General features: G+C 42.2%; 1 protein-coding gene across 6 annotated transcripts in view; it reads right to left on the reverse strand.

Moving 5' to 3' along the window:
- The window catches only part of SIL1 (SIL1 nucleotide exchange factor), a 70,536-nt gene that overhangs the window by 43,493 nt on the left and 10,821 nt on the right, over positions 1 to 16,222 (reverse strand). For all 6 annotated transcript variants that reach the window (XM_084825805.1, XM_084825852.1, XM_084825812.1 and 3 more), the window contains 2 exons: positions 7,510 to 7,630; positions 1,065 to 1,173 (listed from right to left, as the gene is read on the reverse strand). In XM_084825805.1, the coding sequence (XP_084681931.1) occupies positions 1,065 to 1,173; positions 7,510 to 7,630 (230 nt within the window). The remainder of the gene's footprint in view (positions 1 to 1,064; positions 1,174 to 7,509; positions 7,631 to 16,222) is intronic.

Here is a 16,222-nt window from a genome sequence, read left to right on the forward strand (position 1 = left end):
CCGAGGAGGAGAGGAGATCGCGGAAGCTGCATTACGCAGTTTTCTATGCGCGTCCCAGCCTCCTTCCTTCCCCCTCCCAGAAGCCACACCTAGACAGGCAAAATCACCCATCTAGGAAAAATGCAGGGTGGCCGGAGCATGGAGGCACTCCAGCCACCCTGCACTGAATATTTGGCAGCCTCTGACTTTGGGGGCTGCTGACTATCGAGATAGGATTGCACCTTTAAGCTCTGTGTAAATCTCATGGTCTGTATTTCTTGCATTTCAATTCCCTCTGACCATATTGCTTATATGCTTTTCTTTACACAAACTCATATACATGCTAGCATAGAATATTTATTTATTTAAAACATTTCTATCCCACCCTATATCATTAAGATCTCAGGGCGACATACAGAATAATACTTCTAATACATAGAATAATGTGCATGATGAAGTGGGCTCTAGTCCACAAACCTTATGCCAGAATAAATTTGTTAGTCTTTAAGGTGCCACAAGACCCTGTTGTTTTTTGCTGCAACAGACTAAAGAAGCTACCCTGAAAATAATTTTATTTGGTTATTACACACATGCACACATACAAGAATTGACAAAAGATGTCAATTTATGTTTTAATCCTGTTACCTGATCAAATAAATCATATTTGATTAATTGTATGAATTTTAATTAGCCGAGAGTAATCAAGTTAGAGGGCTGTTTATCTTTCTGTCTTCCAATCTTTCCCCCAACTCCCTTTCCTTGAAAAGGGAAAAGAACAGCCCTGAAATGAAAGCAAAGATTCTCAGGAGTCTTCCCAAACAACTGGATGTGGTGTTAGAGGCTTGAATTTCCCACTTCTGGCCAGGCAGCACAGTCTGACAAAACTCATATGAAAGCCAAACTGGAACCTCAATATTTGCAGCATGGTTTTAGACACTGAACTTTCGTAACGACTCTGTTCTCAGCTCACATATGTATCACAGGATAGGCCTCTCTCATCTTATTTTCCCCAACCAGATTCCAGCACATAATTATGAAGTTTACAGTAGCATTCACACTGACATTTTTTTCTGAACTAACAATACCTTTTGTTCCAGTGTATCATCTGCTTTCATGCTTTCCTTCACTTTAGCCAAAGCCTTTTTGAGTTCTTGCCTTGTAAATGAACTTGGGTCAATATCTATGGGGCCCAGCCTTGCACAAAACAAAAACATACATCACGCAAATGAACAATTGATCCATACTGAAACCACATACAAGAAACATTTGGCTGGCAACAGACATCCTGGCCCTCCTTACTTTATTTAGCACAACACAATTCAGAAACAGCGAATGCCATAATGAAAGTTCAATCTTGTGTTCATTTTAGTACTGGCGATTTAAGCCTTTTTTTTTTTTTAACTTTAGTCATAGAAGTTGGGATCTGACAACCCATTTACATAAACTGATAGAACCACTTTTTATGCATTAACTGTATCTCCTTACAGCTCATCTGGGAATATTTAAAGCAGATTAGTTACGTCTCCAAGGCAAAAAGCAGATGTTCCTTGTCTGCGACATGGAACTCTTAATATTAAAATTTAACAAAAGCATGCTTGCATTTAAAAGTAACAGATCAATACATTTGAGGTAGCATATAAACCTGCAAAAGAAAAAAAAATGAAAGAGGAGAGACCTCTAGCTTAATTCGAGTGTATTCTTAGCATAAGGATGCAAAACTTATAATCGGCACCTCCAATTAATGGCTAGCAGGCATTCCAGTCTAGTTTGCTGTTATGTGAATCCTTCCAAAGCACACTGGAAAAAAACTCACTTGAAATAAAAAAAAACTCATTTGAAAGAAAAAAATATACAATGGTGTGGATGGTTGAGAATAAAAATCATTCCCTCTAATAGTTAACTGAGGTGGCTGAGTGCCTATCAGTTTGGAAGTGAAAAGGGGCCACCCAAAAATAAGATATGGCTTTCTGCATGCTCAGGTGATGCCCCAGGTATGCGGAAATAGATAAGTTTATGAATAGAAAGAAAATGACATTAAAAGCAAACCAACCAAAACTGTGTGACACAACCCTGCGAGCTTAAAAATAATTTATGGCAGTTGAATCTACCGCAGGAAAAACACAGTTGGGGGAGGGGAGGATCTAAAGGAATTGCAAATTAGGCAGACTATGCAACTCTACCAATTAAGTCTATAGTCCCCTTGATCTATGTGAAAAGGCCTCTGTGAGTTCTGCAAGCGAGATTGGAATGCCTGCTAACTGTTAACTGGAGGGGCCAATGAAAAGTTACCTTAAAAAAAAAAAATCAAAATGCATATGCATATAGCATAAAAAAAACACCTACACCTATTTTTCTGACATTTGCCCCTTCTGTAGGGGCTACTATGCCTGCAAATATCATCCAATTCTAACTAAGAGGGGGGAAAGTTATAGCCATTTTTTAATTTCCCATGGTGGTAAATGAGAGGCATGACGCTTCGGATTTCCCCATCCCGGCTTAGGTTTGGAACCTGAGTGAAAGCAGATGGCCTCCAGATCAATCTGAGCAGAATTGGGCCATTTTCTGAAGTGCCATTTAGGGCACGAGTCGAATCCAGGGGTCAGTGCATACCACTAATAAAAAGCCTATCTTCCAAACCATAGCAGAGGAAAAATCTACTTGTCATCCTAGATATCACAAGCAAAACACTTCCTCCATGATAATTATATGATTAAGACTAAAACAACACAGGACTACCACCATCTGGCTTGTTTGTAATATCAATATTCCTAACATCTTCTGTAAATAAAATTCCCTTCCTCAGTTGTATAAATGCATATGATGTTTCATGCTTTCCTTAAAGAAAATCCTCAGTTCAAAGAGAAAGCTCTATCAACAGTCAATATGCTTCTAGTGAAGCTTAAAAAAACAGGCTTTAAAACTGTGTGCTTAAGTGTTTCAGAGCAAATGGCTGATAACATCTGCACTGTTGAATTACTGATACTGCATGTTCCCATATAGTTCTTGAAATCTGTTTCTTCAGCCCATTATTATATACATGTGAGAATGTCGTTTCCTGGATGCTTATCAGCACCAAGATATAGGTTTAGCCTCAGCCCTTGCCTATTCACTTGTCTGTTCAAGAGGGATGGAGTGGCAATACAATGGAAAACAAAACGATCAGAGTTCCCAACAACGTTTAGCAAAATCTGAGTTACTAAATTATTTTTCCACTTTATTTTTTAACACCTCAATTTGTTCAATTTTCTTATAAATGGCTCAAAATGTCTGATCTACTTGTCTGTCTCACAAAAAGATCATTTTGACTTCTCAGAACTACAAAATTCTATTTTCTATAACATCAACTTCCCCCCTCCTGCTTAATCAGATGATATTCAGCTTTTACATGAAGCACTTTCATCTTATTTTGAACATACTACACTAAGGCTGCAGTCCTATACACACTTACCTGGGTGCCACTGAACTCAGTGGGAGTTACTTCTGAATAGACATGTACAGGATTGTGCTGTAAACATTTTATTTCTCATAAAACAATGTATCTTAAGGTCTCCGAAAGAATGGGTGACAAAACATATCACTACTGACATTATTTTGATTAGATTCCTACAGATTTTTTTTCTTTCTATCCACCTCCCCCATAATGCTCACTTCAATTTAACTTTAAAAGTACCGCGGTTAATAATAATATCAGACTAAGATTAAACCACAAATGTAAACACACACTTGAGCCTGCAAATCACAATAAACTTATAAATATAAATAACTGGAGCACTGATCATACATTCAAGGCACAATTTTATCCATGTTTAGACAGAAAAAAGTCCCAAAACTCCCAGCATGCCCCAGACAGCCATGCTGGCTGGAGGATGCTGGGAGTTGTAGGACTTTTTTTCTGCCTAGGATTGTGCCCTTAGCCATTCATACCTTATAAGCAAAATGCACTTATTAAGCTCACAGAGAAAATATCTCCTCAATAGGTTAACCAACGGAGGCCAGGCCTAGTACCACAGAGTTCGTAAAGACCAATAATAAGGACTCTCAGATTCCACTGTAATCAGTACTAATACATGAAACTACTTATGTTGATCCCACACGCTAATGGCCTGCCAAGGATTACCAGTCTGGTCGAATGGACCTTATTCCTTTGACCATATTCGTTCAGCAAGCAGCAGAGGCACATCTGACCTCTGGCTGCAAGAGACCTTTTTAGGGAAGTGCAACACACTGCTGGCTGTTTGTTTATTTTGTTAAAACTCACAATAAAAATTAATTAAAAAAAACATTGTTGGCTGGAGTTGCAGCAGGACTACAGTGGCTGGCAAATCCAAAATGGAAGCAAAGGCAAAACAAAGCATACACTCTCACACTGTCTTTCTCCCAATTGGCACTGTGCTGAAGACTCTGTTTTGCTAAGAAAAGTGGGAAGGGGGAAAGTGAAGCAGAATGGGGAGGGAAGGCAGGAGGGCTACAACAAGAAACATAGGGAGTAACAGGGGCCAGAAGCAAGGTAAACATACATATTTACAGAAACGTACCAAATAGTAATAATAATAATAAATTTTAATCTATCTTGGGTTGTCTTATGGTTATGGTTGATTGCTTGAGATTGCTTGATTGAAGTTGTTTTAGATATATGTTGTCTTGTGTGAGTTTTTATGTAAATGGCTTTCAACCTCTGTATACTGTATTTTTAATCTTTGTAAACCACCCAGAGAGCTTTGGCTGTTGAGTGGTATAGAAATGTAATAAATAAAATAATATTTCACAGGCCATTTACTAGCATTATTTATATTAATGTCCCCTGGGTATACAATATACTAATTGGATGTCATCAATTCAATAAATTTCAGACTGAGCTGGGCAACAACATGTCAATATTAATGGAAGATGTTCATGAAATTTCTCAAAATAACAAATGGCGCCTGCTTTGGTGTATCATGTATCCCTGACTACTCAATAGGATAAATGCTACCAAAGTCATTCTAGCCCCTTAAAAAGTAAAATAATCATCTTGAGGTGAGCTTCTAAAGTCTTAGGAAAGTAGGGCCTTACACCATTTCCAATACTTTATACATTATGGGTAAGTCAGGCCCTGATATAAATTGCAATCTATTTCTGAAAAACAACTGTGATTCCCACACCACTGCCACTTTCCTGATGCAGCATGACTAGCTCTAGCAGCTGGAATACTTGGGAGGCTGGGGAAGAGGATTTCATACTCCTCAAGCACTTCCTCTGCGTGACTGTCAGTGTCTTCTCAGGGGAGACAAGGGAGCAGGCTGTGAACCATCTCGCTTAGTGAGGAGACCCTGTCCTCAAAAATATATTTAAACCAGGCTGCTGAGGCCCTTTGCAGTGCAACAAGACCAGCTCTAGTAGTGAGGGTTGGCTTGGGTTTTATTTTTTTATGGTTATTTTGACCTTGCTTCCATATTTGATATGTATTAAATTTGATTCTCCCATTTTCTTGTTACCTAAATTTATGCTACGTTTACTGAGATGATTGTCCTATTTGAATTTGTTTTAAGTTTTGTAACAAATTGTTTTTCCAAACACGATACTGTATTTTGCTGTTTATTGTAAATGTCTCTGGTCACAGTTGACCATAGCACAGAAGCAAACAACTAAACTAAAGCCATGGTTCAAACTGTATGGGCGCAATCCTATCGATTGTGCCCTTGCTGCTTGGAAGCCCCCAAACTCAGAGGCTTCCAAATTTCCTATGCCCTGCCGGGCTGTAGCTGGCAGGACGGATCGTGGCATATGCCCTGGTTCAGAGGTTCTCTCAAACTATATTGTCAGTACATTAGTGACCACTGATCACCTATCTACTGTGTATACAGTCAGATTCTCCTTACAACCAGATATTATCTGGAGCCAGTTCAATACTTTACTCTGAAATAGGTAATGCATAATTTTAGTTTTTAAGAAACACTCTCTGACAAGATTGTCTTTTTTGTCTTTTACTCTAAAGTATTAGTATAACAGTACTAAATACAAGAGCTTATGTATGCATTAATTTAAACACATGAAAACATCTAACATTCTTAAACAAGGCTTCAAAGGAGAGTTAAGTACATTTGCTAGTTCTCAATGATAACCAATATCAAGCTTACCAGGTTGATTCTACATGCAACATGTTGGGGAAAGCTGATCCTAAAGCTTCTACTTCTGCGTGTTCTGAGTCTCTTTTATATACTTTTTGGATGCTATAAAATATGTCTAAACTATTTTTACTACGGCTTATATTTTTCATCTAAGAATTCTAGAGATAACCTTTCTATTCTAAATCTTCATATGTCTAAATAAGAGTACTGAATTTTGAAGTTTCTTATCAAGACTAATGTGCATATTAACAACGTTATCCAAACATCTTAACCTTCTTTGACATGTTACAGGTATGTTTTTGACACAAACCTATTCACTTGATATTGTCTTGTGACCTTGTTTTTCTTACATATTTACGGTCTCAAGTGAGGCCTCTTCGTCACTTATCTGATGGGCCATCTGACTTAATGACTTTACGAGACTCCACTAATTGAAAACCATAAACCTAAATTTAACATTGACACCTCTTTATCTGGATTCTTTTGTAAGCAATAAAAGGGTCTATTTCTAATTGCCTGGTAACTGGCAAACCTTAGAGCTAAGATGTTTTAATTACTCAGAAAGAAAGAAGCCCATACTGGGTGATATTAGGCACTGGGATCTCATTTTTAATCCCAGAATTCTCTTGGAGGCATTTAATTATAGAATTTCCTAAGCAGGGTTAAGATCATGCAGATATAAAAGGTTTGCTTGATCTGTGACAAGGAGGAGTTCCAGAGGCGATCTTTGGTTCCCCATCCTACATCTTCCCCAATTTTCATTAGATGGGCTTTTCGGCCTATCTAGTGAGGGCACTTCGGAAGAGGAGGGAAGGAGGCTAGAGGAGGCTCAGGGTAATTTGTATCCTGGCCTTTCTGGTCTCCTTCCCTCCTCGTCCACCAGAATGCCACCTTTCCTCCTCCGCCAAGGTTGCTTTTCCGAACTCAGAGAGGGAACCAGCGTGGTTCTTTCCGCACCAGCTGTGAGGAGAGGGGTCTGGGGTCAGATCTCCAACTCCCCCTTCTGAGATCGGAGTATTGTCTCTGACCTCAGAGGAGTTTTCTTGCAATCCCATGGTCCCTGAGATGCTCACCCAGGGATCATAGGATTGCTCTCTCCACCATTTGATATTTGGATATAGTGGCCACATTTGAGAATTACACTTTATATGTTAAACAATCCTACTTTTAGTAGCACACCATGAACAAATATGCAATTTCCTCTCAATATATAGCTAGATAAATTTTCCTTTCCTGCATGTGAAAGTAAAAGAGCTAGGGTTTGCTTCCCCCAAACTCCAGAAAGATAGAACAATCAAAACCCAAACAAAAATCTATGAAAAGCCAGGCTACACAGCATCTCTAGAAAGCAAGGGAAAACCATCAGAAGCTCATACGGTATGTTCCAGTTTACAGGTGGGGAAAGTATTTTAAGCTACTGTACCTTTTACTTTTTGGAGGATCTTTCATGTCACTTTTTTCATTGTTGTTATCTGGAAGCTTGGCTATTTTTTCTCCTGTCTGAAGATTTAACTGCACATGTAATCCTGCAGGAATAGCCTGACCTGCAAATAAAAGGTTAGACATTTTAGGGCACATTTATTATTCTCAGGATCTTTTTTTCTTTTGTATACTGAAGACTGACATTTTTATATCAAAGCTGTACAACAGAAGGTAGCCAATCAGAAACAGTTAAACATGACTGAAGCTCTTTCATATAACCAAAATCAAACATGGGAACATATAGAGCAGAAATGGGGAACCTGCGGTCCTCCAGATGATATTGGACCACAGCTCCCAGCATTCCTGGCCATTGGCCATGCTGGCTAGGGCTTATGGAAGTTGCAGTCCAACAACATCTGGAGAGCCACAAGTTCCCCAACCCTGACCTAGAGCCTAGTTTCATGCTGCTGTATTGTTGTTTTTACAAAAGGCTAAGAGAATAAAGTGTTTCAAATTATATATTTATTCCTATTTGCTGCTACTCCTTAGGAACAAGCCAGAGACCCCAGTTCAGATGTAATGCTCAACAAACCAGGGATGGAGGAGCCATGGTTTGTTTAGCCACTCCTTCTGGCAGGAAGAGCCAAGCGGCAGTGATCAAGCAGCATGCACCAGGACATACTCATTCACAATAAGCCAAAACTTTAAAGAATTCTGGCTTATAGGAATATAGGAACTGCCCTATACCGAGTTAGACCCTCGGTCCATCTAGCCCAGTATTGTTGACACTGACTGGCAGCGGCTCTCCAGGTTTTCAGACACAAGTTTTTCCAGCGCTACCTGGAGGGGATTGAAGCTGGGACCTTCTGCAGGCAAAGCAAGTGCTTTACCACTGAACTACAGCCTGTTTCTGTTATCATTTTGTGCGAACTGGGCCAACGTAAGTGCATTTTTGGACCACCCTAAATGCTAAATTATTGTATGAGTGCCAGTTTAAAGGACCACTCTGTTAAGACCCTGCCACAAAAAGAGTTACACAAACATTTCTGGAAGTCATACTTCATCTCCTGCTGTGGATCCTGCAGAGGGATTGCCAGATTGCCACTATAACAGGTTCTATTAATAGAAATCTTTGGAGTCCAGGTTTTTTTGCATTTGGTGATTGATCATGATTACAGCATTGACAAAAAGGGCAATGAAAATGGATTCTATAATATTAGGACTCTGTGTTCTCAGATGTTGTTTAACTGGCCAGTTGAGGGAAGACTGCATTTGGCCATTATATTTTATATGTTAGAGGTTTAGCTTTTGTTGATAAGAATGTCATGATCGTGATATAAAACCTTGCGTTTCCCAATTGTTTACATGTGTATTTCCTAGTTTGCCTGCATGTTTCTCAAAGATGCACCAAATGAAAGCTACAGCTTTTGTTCAATTAAATGATTAAATTAATTCAATTTAAATAAAAGTACACATTACCAAAACCTTAGTATATGTGCCTTTTTGAGATATAGATGGAAATGCTAGGCAACATACAATTTAATGGCTACCACTCATTAGAAAGGCCATCTACAATATTTTTTTTTACTCCCTTATAAAGCGTACACTGCTGACATGAGAACCAAAATAGCCTCAGAAAAATAATAGTGAGTGCTTAATTTGCATGTCTACCTAATTAAAGTTTGCCCTCATTTATTAAAATTGGCTCAATCAATTAATCAACAGAAATTTTAATTGATTGATCTACCAAATAAAGCATGAAAGCCCAACTAAAACACAAATACTTTAAACAAAAATGGATGAACAAAAATCATATAAAATCACTTTTCAACTTGTCTATGTACCCAAGAGGGTGTACAAACCTTTTAGCTATGGCATTCCTCCCTCTTGATTATTTGGTTTTCTATACCTAAAACAAAGAGGCATGGCAATCCCACCATTTTCAAAGGCTTCTTTAAAATTTACAGTTGCAGTAGTAAAGAGCAGCTTTAGACATTTTATCCAAGTAAATTAGACTGAACCCTTAGAAAATGAGGAGATTTGTCATGCCTCTTTTTATGCACATTATTTTGACACAGCACAAAATTGTAGATTATTATTACTATGATTTATTTATTACACTTCCATACCGCCCAATAGCCAAAGCACTCTGGGTGGTTTACAAAGATTAAAAACATTAAAAATACAGTATACAGAGATTAAAAGCTATTTACATAAAAAAAAACACCAACAGACAATATACAGTCAAGGCCAGAAATATTGGAACAAGGATAACTGTTTTGGCAGTTGGCCTCTGTACACCGCCACATTGAAGTTGGAAGGAAACACACCCAGATGGGAGCGAAGCCAGGACTTTCAGCTGTAATTCAAGGGGTTTGACAAAAGTGGGGCACTAACCATTCAGGAAGTACAGCCAGTGGCATACACCGCCCCCATCGTTGGTGGCTCATAAGTAATAGAAAAACGTCTATTTCTGCTTCATTGACTACGCTAAAGCCTTTGATTGTGTGGATCGCAACAAACTGTGGCAAATTCTTAAAGTGATGGGAGTACCAGACCACCTGAGAAACCTGTCTCCTGAGAAACCTGTACGAGGGTCAAGAAGCAACAGTAAGAACCAGACATGGAACAACCGATTGGTTCAAAATTGGGAAAGGAGTACGACAAGGCCGCATATTGTCACACTGCTTATTTAACTTATATGCAGAGTACATCATGAGAAATGCCGGGTTGGATGAATCAGAGGTCAGAATTAAGATTGCTGGGAGAATTATCAACAACCTCAGATATGCAGACGATACCACCCTAATGGCAGAAAACGAAGAGGATCTAAAGAGCCTCTTGTTGAGGGTGAAAGAGGAGAGTGCAAAAGCTGGTTTGAAACTCAACATTAAAAAAACGAAGATCATGGCATCTGGCCCCATCACTTCCTGGCATATAGAAGGGGAAGAAATGGAAGCAGTGACAGATTTTACTTTCTTGGGCTCCAAGATCACCGCAGACGGTGACTGTAGCCATGAAATTAAAAGACGCTTGCTCCTTGGGAGGAAAGCTATGGCCAACCTAGACAGCATAGTAAGAAGCAGAGACATCACCTTGCCGACAAAGGTCCGTCTAATCAAAGCTATGGTTTTCCCAGTAGTAATGTATGGCTGTGAGAGCTGGACTATAAGGAAGGCTGAGCGCCGAAGAATTGATGCTTTCGAACTGTGGTGCTGGAGAAGACTCTTACGAGTCCCCTGGACTGCAAGGAGGTCAAATCAGTCCATCCTAAAGGAAATCAACCCTGAGTGCTCATTGGAAGGACAGATAATGAAGCTGAAGCTCCAATATTTTGGCCACCTAATGCGAAGAGAAAACTCCCTGGAAAAGACCCTGATGCTGGGAAAGACTGAAGGCCAAAGGAGAAGGGGACGGCAGAGGATGAGATGGCTAGATAGCATCACGGATGCAATGAATATGAACTTGAGCACGCTCCGGGAGAGAGCGCAGGACAGGAAGGCCTGGCGTGCTATGGTCCATGGGGTCACGAAGAGTCGGACACGACTGAACAACAACAACAAAGTAATAGAACAAATGGCTGACAAGCAGCTGCATGGCCAGGTGTGGCCTGTTTCCTGGGTACTCCATGACCAATCAAGCAGATAAAAGGCCTGGAGGTGGTTCTGAGCAGTACATTTGCATTTGGTAGCTGTTCACTGGCACTCCCAACATGAGATCCAAAGAGGTGTCCATGCGAGTGAAGGAGGCCATCATTAGGCTGAGGAAACAAAATAAACTCATCAGAGAGATAACAAAAACAGTGGGAGTGTCCAATGCAACAATTTGGAACATCCTGGAAAAGAAGGAATTAACTGGCAAACTCAGCAACAGCAAAAGGCCTGGAAGACCACGGAAGACCACTAAAGTGGATGACTGCAGAATTCTGCTCATCGTGAAGAGGAACCCTTTCACAACATCTAGCCAGGTCAAGAACACTCTTGCGGAGGTAGGCATGTCATTGTCAACATCTACAGTCAAGAGATGGCTTTAGGAATGTAAATACAGAGGCTTCACAACAAGGTGTAAACCACTGGTAACGCTCAAGAACAGAAAGGCCAGATGCATACCACATCATCTGTCAAACATGGTGGAGGCAGTGTTATGGCATGGGCATGTATGGCTGCTAATGGAACTGGGTCACTGGTGTTTATTGATGACCTGACTGCTGAGAAAAGCAGCAGGATGAATTCTGAAGTGTATAGGGCTATACTTTCTGCTCAGATTCAGCCGAATGCTGCCAAACTGATAGGACGCCGCTTCATATTGCAGATGGATAATGACTCAAAACATACAGCAAAAGCTACCCAAGAGTTTCTCCAGGCAAAGAAGTGGGATGTTCTTCAAGGGCCAAGTCAGTCACCTGATCTCAACCCAATAGAGCATGCTTTTCACATCCTGAAGACAAGACTGAAGGCAGAAAGATCCACAAACAAGCAGCAGCTGAAGGCAGCTGCGGTAAAGGCCTGGCAAAGCACCTTGAGGGAAGAAACTCAGCATTTGGTCATGTCCATGGGTTCCAGACTTCAGGCAGTTATTGAATGCAAAGGATTTTCATCCAGGTATTACAGGCGATCCTTAAGTTTGAAATGATGTTGGTTTGTTCCATTACTTATGAGCCACCAACGATGAGGGTGTGTGCATGTCACTGGCTGTACTTCCTGAATGGTTAGTGCCCCACTTTTGCCAAACCCCTTGAATTACAGCTGAAAGTCCTGACTTCGCTCCCATCTGGGTGTGTTTCCATTCAACTTCAATGTGGTGGTGTACGGAGGCCAACTGCCAAAACAGTTATCCTTGTTCCAATATTTCTAGCCCTGACTGTATGCAAGAGAACATATACCTAAAACAACTTCAAACAAGCAATCTCAAGAAAACAACCATAAGACAACTCAGGATCATTTAAAACTTTTCATGTGCTGCCAGATGCCTGAGAGAAGAGGAAGGCCTTCATCATCATCACTCGTGACCGAGTAAGATTGTCTTCCAAAGATATAGTCTATATAGATAACTCTTTAAAAGGATTAGACAGGTTCATAGAAGATAGGTCAATCAACACATTAATCTCTAGCAGTGGGTCTGCAGTTTGCTTGACGTGCCTTCCGCTGAGCTTGTTTCTCCCTTTTGCTCTGTACTCGTGCTTCTTCAAAGTCCATAGCACCTTTAATATAGGCTGACCTCCAGTTGAAACGCTCATGAGTTAGAGCTTCCCAGTTCTCAATCCTTATGTTACATTTTTTTAGATTAGCTTTAAGAACATCTTTAAATCTCTTTTGCTGTCCACCAATATTCTGTTTTCCATTCATAAGTTGGGAATAGAGTAACTGCTTTGGTAGATGATAATCAGGCATTCGAACAACATGGCCAATCCAGCGAAGGAAGGCCTTAACCTGGCACTGAAAAGATAACAATGTGGGCGCCAGGTGGGCCTCATCGAGGAGATCACTCCAAAATTGGGGGACCAGCACCGAGAAGGCCCTCTCCCTCATTGCCACCTTTTGAGCTTCGCTTGGAGGAGACACCTAGAGGAGGACTTTAGATGGTGAATGTAGAGTATGGGTAGGTTCATTTCAGGAGAGGCATGCTGTCAGGTATTGTGGATCCAAGCCGTGTAGGGCTTTATGGGTTAAGACCAGCACCTTGATTTGGGCTTGGAAACATACAGGCAGCCAGTGCAAGCGGGTCAGTCGGTCGTATGCCTTTGGACCTTCTGGTCCCCATTATCAATCTGGCTGCTGCATTTTGCACGAGCTGCAGCTTCTGAACCATCTTCAAAGGCAGAACCACGAAGAGTGCATTGCAGTCATCTAACTTGGAGATTACCAGAGCATAGACAGCTGAACCCAGGTTATCCCTGTCCAGATAGCGGCAGAGCTGGGCCACCAAATGTTCAGTTACATGTTTTCAGAGTTGGTAGAAAGCACTCCGTGCCACTGAGGCCACCTGAGCCTCAAGTGACAAAGATGGCTCGAGGAGAAGCCCCAAGCTATGAACCTGCTCCTTCAGGGGGAGTGCAACCCCATCCAGAGAAGGTTGAGCACCCTCCATCCGGTCAGCAGAACCACCCACCAACAGTATCTCAGTCTTGTCTGGATTGAGCTTCAGTTTATTAGCCCTCATCCAGTCCATTGTCACAGCCAGGCACCAATTTAGCACATCCACAGCCCTACCTGAAGAAGATGAAAAGGAGAAATAGAGCTGCGTGTCATCGGCATACTGATGACAGCGCATTCCAAAACTCCAGATGTCCAACCATAATCAGTGGTTTCATGTAGATGTTAAATAGCGTGGGGGACAAATCCGACCCCTGCGGAACCCCATACTGGAGAATCCATGGGGCTAAGCAATATTCCCCTAGCACCACCTTCTGGAGCTGACCCTCCAAGTAGGAGCAAAACCTGCAGGGCCTCCCACTCCCAGTTCAGACCATCATCCCAGAAGGATACCATGGTCGATGGTATTGAAAGCCGCCGAGAGGTCAAGGAGAATCAACAAGGTCACACTCCCCCTGTCTCTCTCCCGACATAGGGCATCATACTGATCGACCAAGGCTATTTCCGTGTGAAAACCTGACCTGAACCCCGACTGAAATGGCTCTCAATAATCGGTCTCATCGAAAAGTATCTGGAGCTGGCTGGCAACCACCCGCTCAAGAACCCTGCCCAGGAAAGGAACATTTGCCACTGGCCTAAAATTATTAAGATTTTCCGGGTCCAGCCAGGGTTTCTTCAGGAGTGGTCTCACCACTGCTTCTTTGAGGCGGCCCGGGACCACTCCTTCTTGCAAGGAGGCATAATCACCTCCCTGGCCCAGCCAGCAATGCCTTCCCTGCAAGTTTTTATAAGCCAAGAGGGACAAGGATCCAGTACAGAAGTGGTTGCATGAACCTGTCCAAGCACCTTGTCAATGTCCTCAAGCTGTACCAACTGAAACTTACCCAGGAGAACAGGACAAGGCTGTGCTCTGGATCCCTCACCAGACTCACCTGCTATAACACTGGAGTCTAAGTCCCGGCAGATGCAAGAGATCTTATCCTGGAAGTGCCTAGCAAATGCATTACAGCAGGCCTCAAAGGGATCTACAGTGTCCTTAGGGCCGGCATGTAATAACCCCCGGACGACTCTGAAAAGCTCCACTGGGCGGCAGTTAGAAGATTCAATAGAGGCAGAAAGATGGTTTTTTGCCGCCCTCGCTGCCCCTGAATATACTTTGCCACAGGCACATACCAGTGTTCAATTGCATCCGCTAGGATTTCTTCTCCATCTGTATACTCAGTCCATCTCCTACTTTGTTTCATTGCTCTCAGCTCCGGGGTATGTCACAGAGCAGTACGAGCTCTACTCAGGAGAGGGCACTCAGGAACAATCATGTCAACTGCCTGGGTCATTTCTGCATTCCACACATCAACCAGGGTTTTGACAGGAGAGCCTGCCTTATCAGCCGGAAACCTCCCCAGAGTCCTCAGGAAACCATCCGGATCCATTAGCCTCTGGGGGCGGACCATTTTAATAGGTCTACCACCCCTACAGAGGGGAAAAGCCGCTCTAAGTCTAAACCTCAGCAGGCAATGATCTGACCATGACAAGGGGACTGATGCAGAGTCCCCCACCTTCAGATCTCCATCTCCATGTCCACTTGAGAAAACCAAGTCCAGAGTATGCCCCGTTGGGCCGATGACATGTTGGGACAGTCCCATGGTTGTCATGGAGGCCATGAAATCCTGAGCCGCCCCAGACAAGGTTCCCTCAGCGTGAATGTTGACATCCCCCAGAAACAACAGTCTGGGGGATCACAACAGCGTACCCAAGACCACCTCTGTCAGCTCAAATAGGGAGTCTGTTGAGCAGCGGGATGGGCAGTATACCAACAGAATCCCCAATCTGTCCCGTTGGCCCAGCATGAGGTGCACACACTCCTGACCAATAGTCAAATGGACAGGGAGCCTGCAGAGGAAGACAGAATTCCTATTACATATGCTTAATAGGACCCCTTTGAATGCTCACTAAATTATTTCATACTTTAGCTATTTACTTATATCACTTGGCTATTTCAAATTTATATATGTAAGTAAATTATGTTTGCTGTATTATTTCCTTTGCATTCATTCATCAATTTATTTAGTTAGTTACTTATTTGATTTGTACCCTGCCTTTCTACCAAGAAAAATGGCACTCAAGGCAGCTTAAAATCATAAATAAAACTTGATTAAAACAATAAAATAAATGCATTAAAACACCATTAAGACCACAATCCTATGGCTGTTCATCAGTGGCTAGAGGGCCATAGGACTGGTCAGTTCCCAGAGAACTTCCTCCCCGCTCCCTCCCTCCCCGCCTCGTAGGCATGCTGATCGTCCCCATGCTCCGTGCTTGTAAGAGCGGAGCAGGGCAAAAGGCGGGTTCCCGTGGGTAGGGAGTGCGGAAGTGCCGGTATGACAATTTCTATGCATCATCCAGCCTCCCCACCCCACGCTCTGACGTCCTGCAGCTAGACTGCTGAAATCAGTGGTCTAGCCCTGCATGCAGGGCAGCTGGAGCATGGAGGAGAGGATCCTTTCCGTGCTCCTCCCACCGTGCAGTGGATAGGCAGTTGCGTCCCGGTTCACAGGCAGTCACCTCTCCACATAAGATTGCTCCCTAAAAACACAATAACAGAATAAAAACAGCATCCAACCC

Source organism: Heloderma suspectum, chromosome 1 (genome assembly GCF_057233095.1).
Source record: "Heloderma suspectum isolate Gila_16-S chromosome 1, 16-S_ref, whole genome shotgun sequence".
Taxonomy (NCBI): domain Eukaryota; kingdom Metazoa; phylum Chordata; class Lepidosauria; order Squamata; family Helodermatidae; genus Heloderma; species Heloderma suspectum.